This window comes from Acomys minous (assembly GCF_964271855.1).
Source record: "Acomys minous genome assembly, chromosome: 5".
Classification (NCBI taxonomy): domain Eukaryota; kingdom Metazoa; phylum Chordata; class Mammalia; order Rodentia; family Muridae; genus Acomys; species Acomys minous.
The window spans coordinates 122,502,588-122,523,494 of record NC_140494.1 but is presented as its reverse complement, the minus strand read 5'-3'; the positions used below and the strand labels follow the sequence as shown (position 1 = coordinate 122,523,494).

At 42.8% G+C, this 20,907-nt stretch overlaps 1 protein-coding gene across 8 annotated transcripts in view; it reads left to right on the top strand.

Annotated features, from left to right (window-relative positions):
* MAP2K5 (mitogen-activated protein kinase kinase 5) overlaps positions 1 to 20,907 on the top strand; it is a 223,792-nt gene that overhangs the window by 51,968 nt on the left and 150,917 nt on the right. For all 8 annotated transcript variants that reach the window (XM_084781427.1, XM_084781426.1, XM_084781425.1 and 5 more), the window contains one exon: positions 1,126 to 1,190. In XM_084781427.1, coding sequence (XP_084637553.1) covers positions 1,126 to 1,190 — 65 coding nt within the window. The remainder of the gene's footprint in view (positions 1 to 1,125; positions 1,191 to 20,907) is intronic.

Below are 20,907 nucleotides of genomic sequence, written 5' to 3'. Positions count from 1 at the left end.
TGAATTAAGAACTCCATCTATTTTCTGCCCAATGCAAGGCAGTGCAATTCCCTGGAAATTGATTTTTTTTTTCAGGGCTTACTTTCCCCAAGCTTTAGCTATATGGAAAACAATACCTTTATTAAATCTACTTCCTGAATAAAGTTGGCAGTTAATTTTTAAGCAACTGTATCAGTGCCTACAGAATTACTGAATATATCAAATAGAGTCTGACTAGCCTTAAAATCATATGATAAATGATTATTTAGGGAGTCCCTTAAAGACTTAAAAACATTACTTTGTGGGTGCCAACATAATTTACCTGCCATTCATGATTACAGACAAGAGTGGTATTTTTGGTGTAAGTTTTGTAGAACTTAGAAAACACGCATGCTGTCTTGTACATTAAGTTATAGGATGGCATTAGTTGATATCACACGCATGCTTTGTGTGTTCCCTATAGGCATGTAATTGGCATTTACCAATCAGCATATGATTTCTATTAAGCTATTTCTATGTACTAACTTATCATTTGAAAAAGAATAAAAGCAATTATCTACTCTAGGAAAATGACAAACATCATTCAGTTAGTTTGCTCAGTGTTAATTATAGGGTCACCTGGGGAGGTTTCAGGGACTGGTTTATTTACACAGCCTGCATAGATTACTAGCCGTGTGTGTGTGTGTGTGTGTGTGTGTGTGTGTGTGTGTGTGTGTGAGAGAGAGAGAGAGAGAGAGAGAGAGAGAGAGAGAGAGAGAGAGAGAGAGAGAGAGATCATCCCAGGCTTGGCTTGGTCCTATGTGAGTCACTGCTTGGCATAAGTTCTGTGCCATGGTGGGGACCGTTTTCCTATCGGTGTCTCTGACCTGACCCTTCTGAGCTATGTTATATCATTCCATTTTGACACCTTTTATCAAACTTTAATGAAATGACCCAGGCAAACAAATTGTCATTAAACTTTCCATCACTTTGTCCCTTGGTATCGTCTTTTATAAATTGGACAGCAAATGTTGTATTGATCCTCTCGTTCTTGCAGCTGAACTTGGAATGACCCAGCCTGCTTGTTGTTTATGGCCCAGAGTTGCTTTCCTTGACGTTTCCATCCGCAGCATGACACCTTTTTGTTTTTCTTTCTTTCCTGTGGAGATGAATGAACAAGACATACGGTATCGAGACACCCTTGGTCATGGCAACGGAGGCACAGTCTACAAGTGAGTAGCCATTCCGTTTAAACTTCCTGTTCACTTTGCCAAGTGCCGGGGACCCAAGCACCTCACGGCAAAGGGTTTGCATGACCACCACTACTTAGATTTTATTTCCACATTTGACGCTGGAATTCTGCAAGGCAGCTTCTATTTTCTTGGGAGTTGCCTGAAAATGCATTTATATTGCCTTTTTAATATTTCCGAGTCTGCATCTCCCCTGAGGGAGTGGCTGCTAGTCCACCATTAGCAAGTGTGCCTTTTTACCAGCCTGAAGTTTAGCGCATGCTTCTCTCTGCTCTTTAACACCATTACTTATTATTATTAATTTTTTGAAACTTGTTCTCACCTTGTGCTGGTCCCTTGCCTGTTTACAGTTATGCCCAGTGGAAGGCGAACTTTATGAATGCTATTGCTCTGCCCTGTGTTGACACTGTTATTAAAAAGCCTTCTTCCTGTTCTGTTTCCCTCTCTCCTCACCCCACTTCCCCGAGAGAATTTCTACACACACTGATGAATATGTTAAGTTAGAAAACTCTCCCAAATTCCAGCTGCAGTGATCTTACCCTAAAGGAGTGTTCATTTTCATATTAAAAAATGCTAAGCATAAAAAACAGTTCTCTCGACAGGGAAGTCCCTCTCACGGCAGTGCAAAGTTTAAACTACATAATGTAATATGTGGCACTTAATAGTCTGCAATGGTGTATGAAAAATATTCCACTAGGAATTAACAAATCCATCCTCTGTAAGAAAGCCCTCGGGGCAGCAGAGCTTTCCTCCACACACACCAGCCCCACGTTTGTGCCATGCTTTTACCGTAGATACTGTAATAGTAAAAATAATTGGGGTTACAACAGAATTAATTTGTATTCTGATTGGGTCCTTGTGAGCCCAGCACGTCCTTGTGTATTGATGCCGCCTCGGCACGGGATTGGACATGGAGCGAAGTCCTTCGAGTCATCTCATCTCGTCACCCCCGACAGGCTTCGGTCCCCCAGGGACAGCCAGGATGTGGGGCTTCCCCAAAACATAGTTCTTTAAGAGTATAAGCCAAGCTTGGTATCATGTGCATGCCTGCAACCAGCCCTTGGGAGGCAGAGGCAGGCAGATCGCTGTGAGCTCCAGGTCAGCCTGGTCTACAGAGTGAGTTCCAGGACAGCCAGAGATACAGTGATGAAACTCGGCTTCCCCAACAGCAAACAAAACAAACACACATGCTTTTTTTTTTAGCTATCCCAGTCCTCAGGATGCTGGGACAGGAGGATTGTCAGGAGTTTGAGGTCAGCCTTGGCTTAATGGTGAGTTGATGGCCAGCATAAGCCACAAGAATGTGACCATGTCTCAAAAACAAACAAACAAATAAATAAAACAAAAACAAAAGAAGACAATATATGTTCATCTCTTAGATTCTTTTTCCTACAGACAATTTAATAAAATGAAGTGTTGGTCTGAAATTAAGTCCTGCCACAAGGAGAATCAGAGACAACTTTGCTTTGGGGGCTGTAATTGAGCCTCGGGCCCAGGGTTCCTGAGCTGCACCTCCAGTGCAAATGCTAAAGTTTTAATCATCTGTATAATTGTAGTACAAATATAAACAAGAATGAAGTGTGTGGGGACAAATAACTTGCCCATTTCCCCAAAGGAAGATTACAACATGAAATCATGATACTGTTGCTTCAAAAATATTTTCAACCATGATGAAAATGAAATTTATCATCATGGCCATTTTATACGTTCTCTTGTTTTTTAAGACAAGGTCTCACTGTGTAGCCCTGGCTGGCCTGGGACTGATAGAGATCCTCCTGCCTCAGCAGTGTGCACCACCATGCCTGGCCTTGTAAGCATTTTTAATGTGTGGTTTGGTAGCATTTAGTACATTCCCGTCCCAAAGCCGCCATCGGTCCCCTCTGTCTGCAGCACTCCCTTACCTTGCCGAGCTCCCCCACTGAGTGTCCCTGCTAACCCCATTTCATTGTTCTTAGCCCCAGAGCTGGGCAAGGAATCTCTTCATTGGGACTGACATGTCCAAGGGACATTTCAAAATGTCTGTACCACAGGTTCCCCTTAGCGGCATGCCATTCTCAGCCTCTCCTCAGGGTTCACTCAGCTGCCGCCATCCACACTCAAGGCAGTCTTACAGGTTACTGTCTGGACAACAGTTGCTTCTGGAAGGTGAACGGCAGTGCCGTGATAACAGAGTACTTTATTCAATAGTAGATCTCTCATAAAATTTCCATGTGTCCTGTTGCCTACACAAGTCTTTTTTTTTTTTTTTATTTTAAGTTATAATTTATTCACATTACGTCCTGATTATAATCCTCCCACTCTTATCTTCCTATTCCGTTACTTGTATATTTTGTTTTGAAATTGGATCTTGCCACATTGCTCAGCTTTGTTGTGAATTCCTAGTTAAAGCAATCCTCTTGCCTCAGCTTCCTGGATACAGATGTGTGCCATTGCAGTTGGTCTGTCTCTGGGTCTTAAGAAGAGAGTCTGATGATGCTCGAATGTACCATTGTGGTAGATAGTTGGTCCTCATTTCTGGCCTTCCGTGTGCAGTGTCCTTGTAACCCTGACTTTCAGTTCTCCACAGAGCAGTGCTACAGTCACCAAGAACACAGAGTTCACTTTCCTGAAGCCTTTAAGGAACACTGTTCCATGTGTTGTGATTGGGTTTCTTTTACACCAAGTTTACCATAATAGGGTTTACTATAAAAATTGTGGGCTTTTTTTTTCCAGAAAAAAAAATGATTACATTAGGCCTATGCTACATAAAGTAGATGAAGAAAATATTGGAAAAATCCACTCATTGGTAACAAAACTGACTAATGGATGTTTAATTTTTTTCCTTAGGAAATAGAATAAAGCTAATAAGTACACATCAGAATGTCTGATATTTCAGGCTTTTCGCTTCACTTGTTAGGATGCCGTAAACTTCAAGCGATCTGGTTCCCCGTGTAGCTGCATTGTATGTTATTTAATAGTGTGTACATTTTCATCATTCCAATCTAGATATTTTCCTCAACTGGCAGCATGGAAGCCAGCCCTAGACCGCTGGGCCCAGTGGTAGTGTGTCTTGTACTGGGCTATTCTCTGTGTTTTCCTAAGCGGGTGCTTTAGTTGGTATTTTTTGTGTTACTAATTTGAATCCTAAAGGACGTTGAGATTTTAAGTATAGCCTAAGTGTAGCAGGAAGGCAAGTTTGGCTTCGTTTTCATTACTCTTTACCCATCTCTGGAAAACAAGTTTTTATAGGAAAGACGTGTTTTATTTCCTGACTCACAATGTACCTCAAAAACGCTGTAGCTATAGCAGGCAGTATGTGTTGTAATTAAGTATGAGGGGTCTGAGTTTGGATTTTGTCACTAACTAGCTATTTTTTATATATAGCCTTCTGCCTCAGTCTGTCCATCTGTAGAGTGGGGATGCCTGTCTTTTTAGATTGCTGCACATTTAAGTGAGATGATCCACAGAATGCCGAGTTGGCACTTTTCCATGGTGGTAATGATATACTGGCAGCTCATTTTGAGAAACATCTATAAAAACAATCTCAATCCTATTTGGACTCAGTTAACTGGGAGAAGTCTTCACTATGCTGCATGTTATAGTTTTTCTGCTTTCTAATTATCCCAAGGATAAAACATTATTATATAATATTATCACACTGTGATTTTCTGAAAGCGTCACAGTACTTGCTCTGGTGTCACAATTTGTTTTTAGGTTGTCACAGGATGGCTCATGTAGTGTAAGCATGTTGTGCCACTGGAAAGGGGGAGGCTCCAGTGTGTGTGGTCGGTCATTCAAGGCATGAGGCTCCTTGTCACTCTTTGTCCCCTCTGTGCTCCTCCCCTAGGCAGTGCTGTTTCCACAGGTCAGGCAGTGCCTATTGTGTTTTTTAGCATACCAGGTACTGTGTTAAGCACTGAATGGCTGCTTGGTGCTTGTTGGCTGAGATAAGAATGGGGGGGGGGGTTCAGGCAGGTTTCCGCTGGCTCTTTAATTGCAGCCTTCCCTGTCTCCCTAGTTTCAGAGGCAACATAATTGGTTTAGAACATTCACCTAGAAGGGGAGTTTCCAGACTGAGGACAGCAAACTGGTCCCTGTCCCCTTCTCTTGGACAGTGTGTTACAGTGAAATCAGAGTGATGGCAGGTGCAGTTGCTGTGGACACACCCTGTGGTTCCAAAGCTGACACAAGGCCTTGCTTCAGATGGAGCTGCTGGAGCTCCAGCTTCGGCCATGGATGCTGAAGCCTTGGGACTCCACTGGGCTGCCTTAGCCATCAGGCACCCAAGCTACCGCAGCCCCATTGCTCTGGGTTTGTCTGTTTCTTAATGGAATTCTTCTTCTTCTTCTTCTTCTTCTTCTTCTTCTTCTTCTTCTTCTTCTTCTTCTTCTTCTTCTTCTTCTTCTTCTTCTCCTTCTTCTTCTTCTTCTTCTTCTTCTTCTCCTTCTCCTTCTCCTTCTTCTTCTTCTCCTTCTTCTTCTTTTTCTTCTTCTTCTTCTTCTTCTTCTTCTTCTTCTTCTTCTTTTTCTCCTCCTCCTCTTCCTGCTCCTCCCCTCTTCTTCCTCCTCTTCCTTGTCTTCCTCCTCCTCCTTCTTCTTTTTTCAGGATTTCTCTTGTAGTCCTAGCTGTCCTAGACTCTCCTTGCAGACCAGGCTGGCCTCGAACTTACAGAGATCAGCCTGCCTCTGCCTCCCAAGTGCTGGGATTTAAGGCATGTGCCACCATGCCCAGCTTCTTAATGTAATTCTATAAGCCAAATCTTACACTGTTAGTGCTTTGATCATGAGTTCCTGTCTCAAGGTGTTAGGAAGTAGTAGTGAATTCTCTATGTCCAATTCCTTCCTGCAGTACAGTAAAGAATCTAGTCTGGATATTGGGTAAAATTTTCAGAGACATAATAAGTAGCATATATTCCACACAGATGGTGTTTTAAAGATTGAATATATATCATTATTTTAGATTTTATCTAGAGACAATAAGAAGAAAAGAAGAGTAGCTGTCAGAGGTTTGGTTTCTGTTGTTTCATTTATTTTAGGTTCTATTCATTAGGCACTGGGTTGGGAGCAGTCCCGGGAGGGAGTCGCAGAGAGCAGGTGACTTCCTACGTCATCTCTTGCCCCTGTGATCTAACTATAAAGCCAGCTAAAATAAATGTGTGCTTAGAAGTTGGCATTCTAAGAGACCATTGTAGTAATGTTATTTACTTACTGAAAAACAATTTCTGATGGGCATTTACATAAATTCATGAAAATACATGAGTTGTCTGATTAAATGTTTTTAGTAGGCAAAATGTTTCAAAACCGTAGAATTCTTAAAAACAACAAAACTGGCCTTGATGGTGAGGATGCAGTCATGGGCTGAAGGGCACTGTCTTGATTGGCAGCAGGCTTGATAGATGAAACGTTGTCCATGGTAACATTGTAATCATCTAGAGCAGTGTGGTTCTTAACCTGTGGGTTGCAGCCCCTTTGGGGGCCGAAGGACTCTTTCACAGGGGTCACATACCAGATATCCCGCATATCAGACATTTACATTATGTTCAGAACAGTAGCAAAATTACAGTTATGGTTAGGGGTTGCCCCAGCATGAGGCACTGTAGTAAAGGGGGGCAGCATTAGGAATGTTGAGACCCAGCAATGTAGACTGTAGGTTCGAGGAATCTTTTACAGTGCATGCCCAGTCTATGAAGTCCACACAATAATAGCATTGCCTAAATGCAGCCGTTGTTGAGTGAGGCATTGAGGTTGGTTCCAGTGGAATCTACTGTTCCTGAAATTACTCATTTAGAACCACATGGTACCCCAGAAGCTTTGACTTCCTCTCTCACCAGCCAGCCTGCAGGTGTCAAGTGAAAGCAGTGACCCTGCTCCCTCGTGCTCCCACTGACATGTATCTCGTATATTAAAGGTACTTTTTAAATGGTTTTGATATTGACCTGAGAGCCAGGGTGCTTGTTTGATTTATCTTGACCTTAAATTTCCAATGAAATGAAGAGCATTTTCTTTGCAGCCAAGATCATATTTTAAACAAGCAACAAGACACTGTCCTAATGTAAAATTAAATACTTACATATGGCTGGGTTGCATTATGCTATCACTTGGCAAGCAGGGATATTAATGTTTTCAGAAAATCAATGAGTATTTGTCAAATAAAATTAATTATGCATGCTTCCCCTCTCCCCTGCCACACTCACCGTTCTGGGTTTGTTTCCTGCCGTAGTGTGTCGTGTATGCATCAGAAGCTGGAGGACAGGCCTGTGCCTGAGCTTCCCGCTCAACACCTTTCCCACCGTGGGTCCTCCACCCGTGTGTGTGTGTGTGTGTGTGTGTGTGTGTGTGTGTGTGTGTATGTGTGTGCGCGCGCTTGCTTGTGCACGTGCTCATATCCATTATGGCAATGATGGATTATTGGCATCTCACCGACATGACAGGGTGTCACAGGTCGCTGAGCAGGACTTTCAGACTGTGTTTCCACTCGAATTAACTATTATTGAAATAGTTTATTGAGATTGAAGTATTGATCTTTTTTTTTCCCTAAACGTAGCTTAAGGGAAGGAAGAGGAGGCAGTTGTGTTTTTGAAAGACACTAAATTTCATTTTTAAAAATCTCATTTATTTAGCCTTTTCTTCTTCCAGTTTTATAGCCTCTGTAGTTTTATTGCTTGGAAAAGGGTATCTTGGCTTTATTTTTATGACAGTATAATTATACTTCAGAAATGCACTTGATTACTATGGGTAACAAAATTGTTCTACTATATTGGTTTGGCCAATATTGCTATACAAACAACTTTTCAGTCAATTGAGTCTGGTAAAAAATCAATACATTATGGCAATATTTCAAGTAAGAATTTGCTGAATCTAAATGTTTTAACACATTCTCTTTCAGGAAAAATAATTTTGAGATAGCAAGACTTCTTTGTAATATTTTATGTTAATGAAATGCTTTGTTTATAGAGAAATTTCAAGTCCCAGCAACAATGCTTGTGCGCAGGTGCAAGCTTGTGTAGCATGCATCTGTTAACGGACGGTAGGAGAGATGCTGCTCCCACCTAAAGGCAGTTCTCTGGCTATGTAGGAGGCTGTGACATTGGAGTGTGACTCTATCCTGCAGTTCACCCCCTTGACATTCATGATGAGTTCAAAGGAACAAAACTGGGGAGCTAATGAGGACTTGGCAGTGTGCCTTGGTTGACCTGCAAGCTCTGAGCATGTGTGGTGTCAAGTGCCCCATGTGCTGAGAGACACATAAGTTCTGCCCAAAGGTGAGACAGGATCTCAGGCTGGACAGTGCATCTGTATGTGTGGGGTACCTACCGGCCCTGGGGGCATAAGGGACAAATCAGGAAGAGCCTCGTGGAGAAATCAATACTTTATGAATTTGGCTTTTACCCCGTTTAGAGAAAGTAAAAGGGGTCCATGGAAGCAGCTGTTGGTAGGCCTGGGCAGTTGGCTGTGTTCTGAAGGCTAATTGCTTTTCTCCAGTGTCTGTCTGAGTCATATTCTCTCCCTGATGATCTCCCGCTCTGTGGTCCTCCCCGCAGGACATTCATGTCTGGGTCATCTTGGTGGCAGTCCTCACAGTGCCTGGCGTGCTGCCTTGTCTATACTAAGCACCAAGTGTTTTTAAAACCAACCTGCAGGGGCAGGGTCTTCACACAGGGTAGATACAGGTGCTGGCTTGGGAGGGTAGCTCTAGAGCCACCTGTCATAAACAGAAAGATGTGGGCATTGCCCAGAAGTGCTGAGAAGAGAACCGTCCCTCAGACCTGGGCAGAAGCTGACTGCGTAGATCCCTCTTGAGTCTGAGAGAGCTGGTAAAGGGCCTCTGAATGTGACACCAGCAGCCAGAATAAATATGCCAGATTTGTTTGGGTTTGCTGTCAATTTTTATCTTGTTGTATATTTGCTCATTCACTGAACTACTACACAGGGTCCACTCAAGCCAAAGCCCTGCAAGGGACACAGAGGTAGTCTAGGCCAGTCTCGCTGGAGCAGAGAGCTAGTGCGCCTAGGCCAGTCTTGCTGGAGCAGAGAGCTAGTGCGCCCAGGCCAGTCTCGCTGGAGCACGGAGCTAGTGCGCCTAGGCCAGTCTTGCTGGAACAGAGGACTCTCTGGGAGAGGGGATAGGTAAGCAGGGACTGGTCACACCAGGACTTTAGATCTGGTGAAGAGGCCATGGGCTCCTGCTTTTTACGAGTGAGGGAGAGCATGGATGGCTGGCTGAGTGGCATGCCTAAGGTCAGGAGCAGATCTAGACTAATAGCTACGGGTGCCTCTCTAGCCAGGATTCTCTGTGTCGTTTTTTTGTTTGTTTGTTTTTTGTTGTTTTTTTTTTTCTTTTTGGTTTTTCGAGACAGGGTTTCTCTGTGTAGCCTTGGCTGTCCTGGACTCACTTTGTAGACCAGGCTGGCCTCGAACTCACAGCTATCCGCCTGCCTCTGCCTCCCGAGTGCTGGGATTAAAGGCGTGCGCCACCACGCCCGGCCTCTGTGTCGTTTTTTAATCTGAGCTTTATAACTTTTAACACAGATGCTTTATTGATGTGAAATAGAAATTAATATAAGTCAATGGTGAACTGTGTCCAGTGGTTAATTTTAGAAGCTTTCTAATAATTGCTAGCACAAGGACCTCTTGGCCCACAGTTACACGGCATAACTGGCTGCTAGTCTACCCTGTGGGTCTCTTTATTTAGCAAAAGTGTAGAATTTAGTAAGTGAATCCCTAGATTAATTATATGGTTGTACAAATGGAAGTGGGGCATTTCTTGACTCCTAAGACATACTAAAATTTGAAGCCTATTTTGCAGTCATTGATATGTTAGAAAATTGTAGTCTTTTTGTTGGCATATCACACAAGTAAATATTTGTAAACCACAGTGTCTAGGGCATTTACTTAAATTGCCTTTTTGGAAAATAATTCACTGGAAAGTCCAAAAGGCATTTATTGTGTATATCTTTGTGCCACTTTTTTTCCTTGGCTGTGTTGTTGGCTATTTTGATGTAGAGACCATGTTCCTGTTAAATTTCTGGCTTTCTGCGTTGAACTAGATTCAGGATCGTTATGCCTCTTAGCACAGGATCAGAGGAACAGTTCCTGAACTAGGTGCGGTAGCAGTAGAGGGCTAGGTTATAAATATAGAGCTTAAAGTGGCATGTGTAGCTTTGTTTGTTTGTTTTAGCATTAATTTGCCATTTTAGTGTGACTTTGTATAACATCCTCTTGACCATAAAACTTCCATAGTTTTCCTTGCCAGAGCTTATTACATGAAAGCAAAGTATTTGGTTTTACACTCAGAGCAGAGTGCATGGTTTTGTTTTGTGAGTTCACATAACAAAATGAAAACAGTGTTCTGACAAAATTAGAACTTGCTTCCAGGCACAATCAATACAGCACTTTAACCAGCTTGGTTGTATTTGGGAAATATGTACATGCCGGCCCTCCAACACCCTGGTTCTGTTCCAGCTGCTGCCTGTAGCTGCAGAAAGATCAAAGTACTCAGTGAGTAAATGTAAGGGTTTGATTAAACCATAATTACGTGTTTTTTTTGGAACAGTTAGCTAAGAACTATGAATAAAGTATGTTTTTAGGATGTTTCAGCAACAAACGTATAGCAAATGAAACTTCATAGTGTGGTTGAAAATGATACATGGAACGTGGTCTCAGAATGACTCTGCTACAAACATATGCACTGACTTAAATTTATATATATATTAGCTATTTCTTCTCACTTTTACCCTTAAAAAAAGATAATTCTTAATAAATGTTTGCAGAACAAGGCATCTGGGGTAACTGAGTGACAGGGCCAATCAGCAGCTTCCCTGCAGCTTAAGAGGCACAGGTAAAACGTCTCAAGGTCCTACCTGTCTCCAGACTTGGTTGTTTCCAAAGTGGCTGCCATCCGGCGTATGTCACCAGAATGTTGGAAATGGCTGAGCACACTAAGGCTCCCGTCGTCATTTGACGGAAGACAAACTGCAGCCCTGAGCAAATGGATTCCTTGAGGATTCAGAGCAGCTCACCTCCCACACCCGGGCTTTCTTATGTCACAGTCTCTCCCCACAGCCTTTCCTTAAAAATAGTTGTAGTTCGGCTTTAGGAGCATCAAATAAGCAGAGTGTATGTCAGCTGAAGCCAGCATTTTCAGGGCTGCGGCTGGATTCCGTTCTTCTCATTTTTTGCATGGGCTCATGTATCATACTGATGGCCCCCGACACTAGCCACTGTCCCCCATTCTTCCTCCTTCCTGGGAGCAGTTGGCCCCCATGTTAGACCTGTTGATGCCAACCTCTGATCCCTAGTCATTTCATGTGGTTCCTTGCTAATTTTATCTATAGTGATTTTCGCTGTGATGACTTGGTGAGTATTTACTCTTTCTCTGGAATCATGTTAGTGTTTTGGGCTTGCTGATCTTTACAAGGCAGTTTGCCCACCCCCCCACCCCCCCCCCCACCACCCCACCACCCCACCACCCCACCACCACCATATGTGCCCTCTCCTTTCTCTTCTTCCACATATCTGGCTTTGAAAATGTATGTGGCTGTATTATGCGGTGCTGTCTTAAATGGATTAGAGACCATGACCTTCTCCTGACTGATCTCTGAGGACTCTGTAGAGCAAAATGTTACCTAGTCCTTCAAGGGGAACATTCTTACACGATTTATATGTTGTTAGAAGTCACTAAATATATAGTAAAAGGTATGCCGTGTTCTCAAGAGGGCAGCTGCACAGAGCCAGTGCCGTGGGGGAGGAGAGGGCGGACCCGCATCCCTCCTGGCTGGCTTGAAGGCAGTGCAGGTCAGTAACAAGTCTCTCCTGGTTTATTTTGACCTACTCATGATGTGTCCATTCCACAAAGTCTGTTATGCACAAAAGTGCACAAAATGAAGATAAAGTGCCTTGCTCTGGCCTGACAAAAGCCATTCCTTTGCAGAATGGTAGCTGCAGTGAAAGTAAAGAAATGAATGGACAGCAATCACAGCCTACTTGATGGAACTGTTCAATTAAAGCACAGGCATTTACATGGTGTAATTTCCCTAAATTGCCAATGAGCCCCTTTAGACACAACCAGTGTTCAAATTGATTTCAGCATTGATTTTGGCTGAAGCTGATAAATTTCTGCTTGTTAGTTAAAGTAATTTTGCAGAAGACTTTGTACTGCAGTATTGAAGTGTTCATTTAGCTGATGGTTAAAAGAGGAGTTATTTACAGAGGCCTCTACTGTTGTTCTGAGATGGGACAATTCCCCAATCATCTTTTACTTTTAATTTTTTAGGCTTCAGTATACCAATCAATAGGTGATTGAAACTGATTAAAACTTATCCAACCAGCTGCCTATGGCAGTTTAATTAGAAGCTGGGTGATTCTTAAATTAAACGTCTTGTTTTCATCGCATTGCCATCTTCCAGAAGAGTAAGGGGCTAACAGTGCTGAAAACTTAAAACTTCGGCTTTGTTAAGATCGCTCATGAGTGTGAAACTGCCTAAGAACAGTTCCTCGGGCAATCCAAAACCGTGCAGCCTTCTGGAGAGCAGAAGGGATGGTTTTGTTTTTAGGTAAGAGGTAGTCTATAGTGCAATACAGACAAAGGGCCATCTGTCTGTGACATGTCTCCTGTGCAGGTCAGTGGATGCCAGGCTGTTTCAGCATACAGTAGGCATGAAAGAGCCAGCAGAACACTCTGTGAGTCCCTGCCTCTGACACCTCTGATCGAATGTATTTTATTCTGTTTTTAGGTCTCAAGTAAAATAAGTCTCCACTGAATGACAAACCAGTATTTTCACATAAGCCCGTGTTGACTTTTCAACAACATTGTGAGCGCGATCGTAGAGAGACTTTCGCCACCACCCACCCCCACCACTTCTGAAGCTCCCCCGCGCTCATTTTATCTAGTTTAAGACAGTGTCTTGGGTTTGTAATGGAAACAGGTTGATATTTCTGTCATAAGGGACATATTACATCTGGCACTACAGGGAAGGGAATAAATGGTTCACTTTTCAGAGGTGCATTTACTCTTTGACCCACTAGGGTACTATTTAATGTTCTAGAAGAGGTAATTTAGTAAATTGTACCCCAGTGGCCTGAAAAAGTTAATGCAACCCTGAAAAGTGAGGCATTCGATCGATTTCTCCTACTGCTTTTTAAAAATCACACTGACCATATCCAGAGAGCCCGGAAGACTGCTGAAAAGAGGCTCTGGAAGCAGCCAGCTCATGCTCACACAAAGCTTGGTCTGGCTTCAAGGCCCCAGATCCACTTCCTGCTCCATGTTCATCCAACAGAAATTTGAAGCTGTCATTAACCTCACCAGACCTTGACTCCTTGACTGTAGAATGGCAAAGACACCCCCCTGACAGGTTTCTGTACAAGGCAAATAGACTCTTCTATATAAAAATATTTCCTTGACAGACTTTTCCCTGCATGCCCCCCACCCCTGGGTCCTAGTGCCAGCAGACATGGCTGCTCTTAGCTTTGGTCAGAAAAGCTTGTTTTCTAAGTAGGCAGCAGCCAATGGAGAGATGCGTGACTGACCGGAGTCCTGAGAATGAGAGGCTGAGTGCTGAGCCCTGAATGGGACTCCTGTGTCAACCCCACCAGCAGGGCTTATGGGATAGGAGAGCATGGGGGGAGTGCTGTGAGGTGCTGGCTTCTGGGCATGACATGGCCATTGTGACCGTGGTTACCAACACAGTGTCAAGCCAGCAGAACCTCTGGCTTCAGTGGGATAGGGGAGGGGATCTTATTGGCAATAGGGTGCTGATCAGTGTCTCCTGAGGATGTGTTCACTGTTAGGGCTCCCACACTCCAGAGCTTAGTTAGCCTTACACCCAAGTACATATGGGCAGCAAGATTAACTGGACTCTGCAGGTTATTAAAAAAAAAAAATAGGAAGATTAAGGTTGAGAAATTGGAGTACACATGGTTGCATTTCATTGTATACATGTATGAAATTCTCATACATAATAAATATATAAATAAAAATTTAAAAATTCATAACACACGTTAGAAACCAAAGGCAACTGCGTGCTAAGCGCTGACAGAAGGTTTCCAAAAGTGACCATCTGTGCAGCCTGTTTTGAGAGAAGTGCCTTGCTGACTCCACAAGGAATCAAGTAGCTACCAACCCGTTGGGAAGGCATGTCCAGGAGAGCGGTCCCCAGCTGGGTAGTTCTCGAGAGTTCCTGTTTTCCCTACATGCATCGCTCAGCCACTCAGCCTCCTGCTCGCCGGTGTGATGTCTCTAGCCTCCCTGCTTCCCTCATGGCCCTTCTCTCAGGGCGGTTGATAGAGAGTTTGCCGTGACGGGAGCTTCCCCCATCTCAGAGGTATTTAGGCCATATATTAAAAGACATTACTCTAGTTAATGTGGAAAGTGTTAAAGGCTGGAAGCAGGCTGCCTCAGCTTACGGAAGAAATATGAAAGTCTAACCACATTAGCTTGGAGGGAGGGGTGAGAAGAAACGGGCGTCTCACCCGACTGAGCAGAAAGGACGAGCGAGTGCTTGCTCTCACCGCTCTGGGAGGATCGTTTTAACCTAGCCAAGTTCCTGATGTCTTATAGTAGGTTGATTTATGAGGCCTGTAGCCAACCAATATCTTGACATTAGCATCTGTAACCTAATAACATGTTTGGTTTGGTACATAAACAGTTGGGTGTTGCTTAACCACAGATCATTTTACAGTCGGCAGCCAAGCTTCTGTAATGGGCTTTTAGGCAGAAGGAAGGTTGGCATAGCCCACGATGTGAGGCTTCTCTACAACTGCTGTTTACTTTGGATTTTCCGTTCTAACAGCCAGAGCCTGGCTAATGTGTTTATCTATTATGGAAGGCAACAACTGTCAATGTGGATTTCCCTGAAATGGTTTGGTTTTTTTTTTTTTTTTTTTTTTTTTTCTCCCTGTGACTTGCTATGGCTATTTTAGTGTGTGACAGTACTCCTTAAAATTCGCTGGCTGGCTATTAGATTCCCACCTTCCAAAGAAAAGGATCAGGCATCGAGACAGCATTTTCATAGGCTGACCCCACAGCTACTTTTGCGTATGGTTGCTGGAGATTCCACTGCAATTCAAAGATGACATCCAAAGAAATTAATTAAAATAAAATAACTAAAAAATGACTAAAAAATAGCAGAAAGTTTTTGGATTTGTCCATGTGCCGCTCTCAGGCACTCATGCACGTCATCTGTGGTGTGGAAGGCCTTGCTTCGTACTGGCCTTAGATTTGGCTGCCTCATGAGTTCCAGAATTCAGATTCCCCATCTTAATCGACTCTGTCCTGTGGGGAAGTCCTCAGGCCTTGGGTTCCTCCCACCACCACCACCACCCGCCTTTTTTCCTTTAGCTCTTCTTTTAGCCCAAAGGCTGGAATGTCCTTGGAAATAGAAAAACCTACTGTAGAGAAAGACTTCCATCGATTTTTTTTTTTTAAGTTACATGGAATCACAGGAACTTTTGTTTTACTTTGTTATGTTTTTTGTTTGTGTGTTGACACAATGTCTCTCGTTAGCTCAAGCTGGTCCCAGACTATCTTTCTGGCTCTGCTGGCATAGCAGGGATGTGCTACCACACCTGAGTGGAAACATGGGCACTTTAAGCAAACAAACAAATAAATAAAGTGCTATTTAAACAGCAATTAAAACACCATCTGTAAGTATGGAAGCCGATTATCCCACCTCATGGTGGCTTAATGACTGCCATACATTTTGATAAGGGGGTACATTTCATAACTGAATCTGAATTTGGCTAGTTTTTAGCTTTCTGTGCTAGTAAGAAAGAAGAGTTGCCTTAAAAAAGTAGATGACTAGATGATCCTAAATCTTCTTTTAGGCAATGGTGTTTGTTTCAAATCTCTGATGTTTTCTCTTTGGTCTTACCTTCTGGCATCCAGCCTTGATCTCATATATATCCTAGGAAGAGCTGGGGCTGTGGGAAGAAAGCCAGACACTAGGATACCTGCCAGCCAACACCATTGCCTGAGGAACAAAGAACCTGTGTTATTCTGGAGAGCCACCTTTGTCTCTGTAGCCCACTAACACAGCAGCTGGCTGTAACTTTTCTAACTTTCGGTTACTTTTAAATAAGCTTTTTCTCTTTTCGGTCTCCCACCTGTCTGCCCCTCTGAGATCCAGGAAGCAAAATAAGTACCTTCTACTGCTTACTTAAGTGCCCCGTCTGCCTCCTGCTCTCTGCCCAGGGCCCAGGGATTTCCTTGGCTTTTGACCTGTTCGGAGAAATTTCCAACAGTTGATAATATTTCACCCGGTTAATTATTTCATTCACCGGGTGACCCTTTCCTCCCGCTTCCCGCCAGCCTCTGCAGATCGCTGCGTGAGAAGCAGAGCTCCTGTGGGCTTATGAAGCAAGTAGCCTTGCCCTCACAGGACAGTGGCAGTGCTGTCACCCAGGGCTTTCCCTTCTGTCACTGTGACTCAGTCTATACACGGGATTGCTCTCGAAGGCTTTCTCCAAGATAGGAGGGAAAGTGGGTGCAACGGTGTCTTCATGCTGATTTTTTATGAGAATTTGCCAGTTGATTGGCATTTACAGCATCATGCGAGTCATGCTTGAATATGAAGTGTTTGCATCAGATTGTGTCTTAAACTCCTTCTGGTCTCACAGTTACCAAAGAAGCTCCATGCTCTGCAGAATAAATCCTCTTTACACATGAATTAAGATACTTTTATTGGACTTACGTTTAAAAATCAACACACAAGAAGTGCTGTAGACTCAGACGGCTGCTTTACTTGTGTAAGTCTGTGTGGGCCTTAGGAAATGCATGCTCAGCTTTAGGCTATTTATTTTGTAAGCAGGAGTCAGATGGGATGCCTCACATTTTTGTGATTCTTCTAGAATATAAGTAACTTCAGTAGACACCGTAAGATACAGATGCAGTTGGTCTGGTGCCTGATGTGCATTTGCAAGGCAGAACAGATGTGGGAACGTGAGCATAGGTTGTTTCTCCCTTCTGTCCTGCTGGGTACAGGACTTTTTAACATTTTGTTTTCAAACTTTTCTTCTCCTCACTTAAAGTTTATTAGAGATATTTTTTCTTTTTAAATATTTTCTGTGGATGACTGTTTTGCCTGAATATGTATCCGTGAACCACATGTATCCCTGATCTCTGAAGAGGCATCAGTTCCCTGGAAATGGGGATGGAAAGAGTTGTGAGCTGCTGTGTGGGTGCTGGGAACTGAACCCAGGTCCTCTAGAAGATCATGCCGTGCTCCTAACCACTGAGCTATCGTTCCTGCCTGTGGTGATGATTCTTAAAATAGACTCTCATTAGGATTTCGATGAAGGTAAGCCCACATATCACTTACCTTCTAAGCTACACTAGGCTGTTTAAAGTCTGAAAGAACAAGCAATAAAATAGAATCACATCTGTCCCCAAGTATTGCCTGTATGGTCAGTGACATAACCCCAGCATTCATGGCCTCTAGGGTCTGTTGTGAGCTTATCAGAAGACTCTTCTCATGTCCTTCTTTTCCTCTCTGGCCTCAGTTTAGACAGGAAATGAATCACCTCTCACCTTTACCTCTATGCCCTCAGCTCATGTCCCTCTAAACCCAGCAACTGGGAACATTTCTCAGCTCACCCTCCATTTTAAACTCACCATCGGCAGCCAGTAGCTTTCTCGAATATTAGCTTGCTGCTTCTTTCTGTACCTTCTATACCTTGGAATAGAAACCAGAGACCTCACCTTGGCCTAAGTAACATGGCACAGCCCACCCACCCCGCGGCCTCTTTGGCCATGTCTCTCACATAAGCCTGTTGTTCATCCTTCCTTCATACACATTTCCACCCTGCGCCTTTGAACTTGTCCCATTACTTGGACAAAATGATGTATTAAGATGAGAAGAGATGGTTGGAATTAAGAATGTTCTAAGGGTTTGTTTCTTTTTTTGTTTTTTAAATATTGTTTGGAAAAGGATAGAGAACAGTTAACTTTATATTTTGTTAAGTCTTCTCGGATTATAAAAATGGTATAGGTGGCAGCAATATAGTAGACACAGTTAAAGAAAAAGGTATAAAACAAATGAATAAAGTGGTGGGAATAAATCCCAAATGTATCAGTAGCTATAAGAAATATAAGTAAAGATTGCCACTTAATAGATTAGGTTTTTTAAAAATGTAGCTATTTGCTGTTTTAGATTAGTTTAGAAGAAATTCCTAAAACACACACACACAAAAAATACAAGATACAGTAAAGTTGAAAGAAAAAATGAGAAAAGATATCAGACAAAAACAATAGTTGCAACAAGAAGAATATTTTTTAAAGTTTCTGAATTCATATATGACAAACATAAAGGCAAAAAACCATTATTCAGGATAAGAAGGGACTGCTATAATGTTACAAGAAAAGGAGAGTGACTTTGCAACCACTGTAAATAGTAATGTAACCTTAAAATACATGAAATAAAATCTCATACAATTACCCAGAACATTTGATAAATCCACACAATGGGAAAATATCTCTCAGCAATCAACAATTGATCAATCAGAGAAAATTAGTATATAAAAGGTTTTTTAAAAAGTTCTTTTTATTCATGTGTGTTTGTGTGTGATTGCTTGTGTATACATGTATCACATGAGTGCAGTTGCCTGAAGAGGCCAGAAGAGGGTGTCATCCCTGGAACTTGAGTATCATGTGGTTGTGATCCACCCAGTGTGGATGCTGGCAACCAAACCCAGGTCCTCTGTGAGAGCAGGGAGTGATCACCTAGTAAATCATCCTCCAGCCTGATATGGCAGAGTGTGCTCTTAGGACTATGTATGGAAATGTACACCAGTTAAACTGAAAATATACAGATGCATCTTTTTTCTGGGAAACAACATTTATTCAAGAAACAAACTAATCCCTGATTATTACTAGGGCACAAAGCAAATCTCAGTCCATTCTGTAGCATACAGCACATTAGCTTACAATGTCAGCAGCAAGTTAAACACAGTCATATGTTAGGAAGTTGAAATGCATAAGTTTGAATAACTTACTAATCATGTAATACTTCATAATAAAAACATTTACCATTGAACAGAAAAAAAAAATGCCAAGTGTGAAAAACTCGGGAGGTAGAGCTAAGTCGTGCCTAGAGCAGGGTTTCCGGTGCTTAAATTGGAAAAGAACACCTAAGCACTGGTCAGCTTAACACAGTTCAAGACCTGACAGAGCAGGGCTAGATGGTACGCCCTAGAGATGAAAGAACAAAAGTTCATGGATTCAAAGTTCAAGAAACAAGTCAACAAAACCAAAGGCAGTTTCTTATAGAAATGAAACAGACTTAACAAAGAGAAGGCACAAATTATTGAAAAAGCAAACAGAATTCTACACAGCAGAGACTGGCAACAGCCCACACGCTGAGCATGGTGTCTCACGCCTTTCATCCTAGCACTTGGGAGGCAGAGGCAGGTGGATTTCTCCTAGTTTGAGGATAGCCTGGTCTACATAGCAACTTCCAGGTCATTGAAGGTTACATGGGGTGAGATCCTGTCTCAATCATCATCATCAATCATCATCATCATCATATTAAAATAGAGGACACAATGAATAGTTATGGCAGTTGGGTTTAAAACAGACAAAATGGGCAAGGTCCTAGAAAAAGAAAACAAAACTGTCTTTGGGGGAAAAAAAACCAGAAACAGACCTGCAGCTATGGAGAAAATTCACCCATTTAGCAAATATTTTTTTTTAAAAAAACCACAACAATTCATTGAGTCCAGGCAGTTCAGGGGCTGGAGAGATGGCCCAGTGGTTAAGAGCACCAGCTGTTCTTAGAGAGGACCCAGGTCAGATCCCAGCACCTACACGGCTGCTTGCAACTGTTTAACTCCAGTTCCAGGTGATCCTCCACCTCTGTGGTCTCTGCAGGCACTGAGTGCACATGGTACACACATATACATGCAGGTAAATAGCCATGCACATAGAAGCAATTTAAAAACTCTCCTTCAGCAAATGTCAGTGTGCATGGAGGTTTCAGACAACGGACAGCGGACAACTGCTAGAGGGCGTGCCTAGACACCGGAGACTCAACAGTGACCCACAAAGCCTCTTGTTAAGAATGTTCACTTCTAGTGGTAGTAAACAGATAATAAATTAATATCTTGGATGTTCATGATTCTGTGAAGGATAAAAGGGAAAGAGGATGGATAGTTCTGCTGTAGGACAGCAAGGAAGTAAGAGCAGACCTGAAGGAAGTGGTGGAGAATGCCAGATAAGCTTTAGAGAAAGAATGGTCCAGACCTCAGGCAGAGGTACAAAGACCTGAGGCAGGAACATGTTTAATACAGTGGGGTGGTGACGAGGGATAAGAAAGTTGGCAGAACCAGAGACATGAGATTACCAGATTGTGGAATCTTCATAAGGACTTTGGATTCAGTAGTTAGAATCCTCCCATGAAAGGTGATGATGAGCAAGGCACAGCGGCTCATGCCCATGATCCAGCACTCAAGGAGGCAGCCTGGTGTACAAAGTGAGTCCAGGACAGCCAAGGCCATACAGAGAAACCCTGTCTCAAAGAACTAACCCCCCCCCCCAAAAGGTGATAATGATAGCATCTACCATGAGATTATAGAATTAGTAAAATATATGTAAAATCTGTAGAACCGCATTCAAATGACAGGATTCCCCCTCCCCCGTTAAGTATAAAGCATCTACCATGGGCAAGCACTTGCGCCAAACATAAAGAATAGAAAGATGATGATATGAGAACACCATCCTGTGTGTGCCC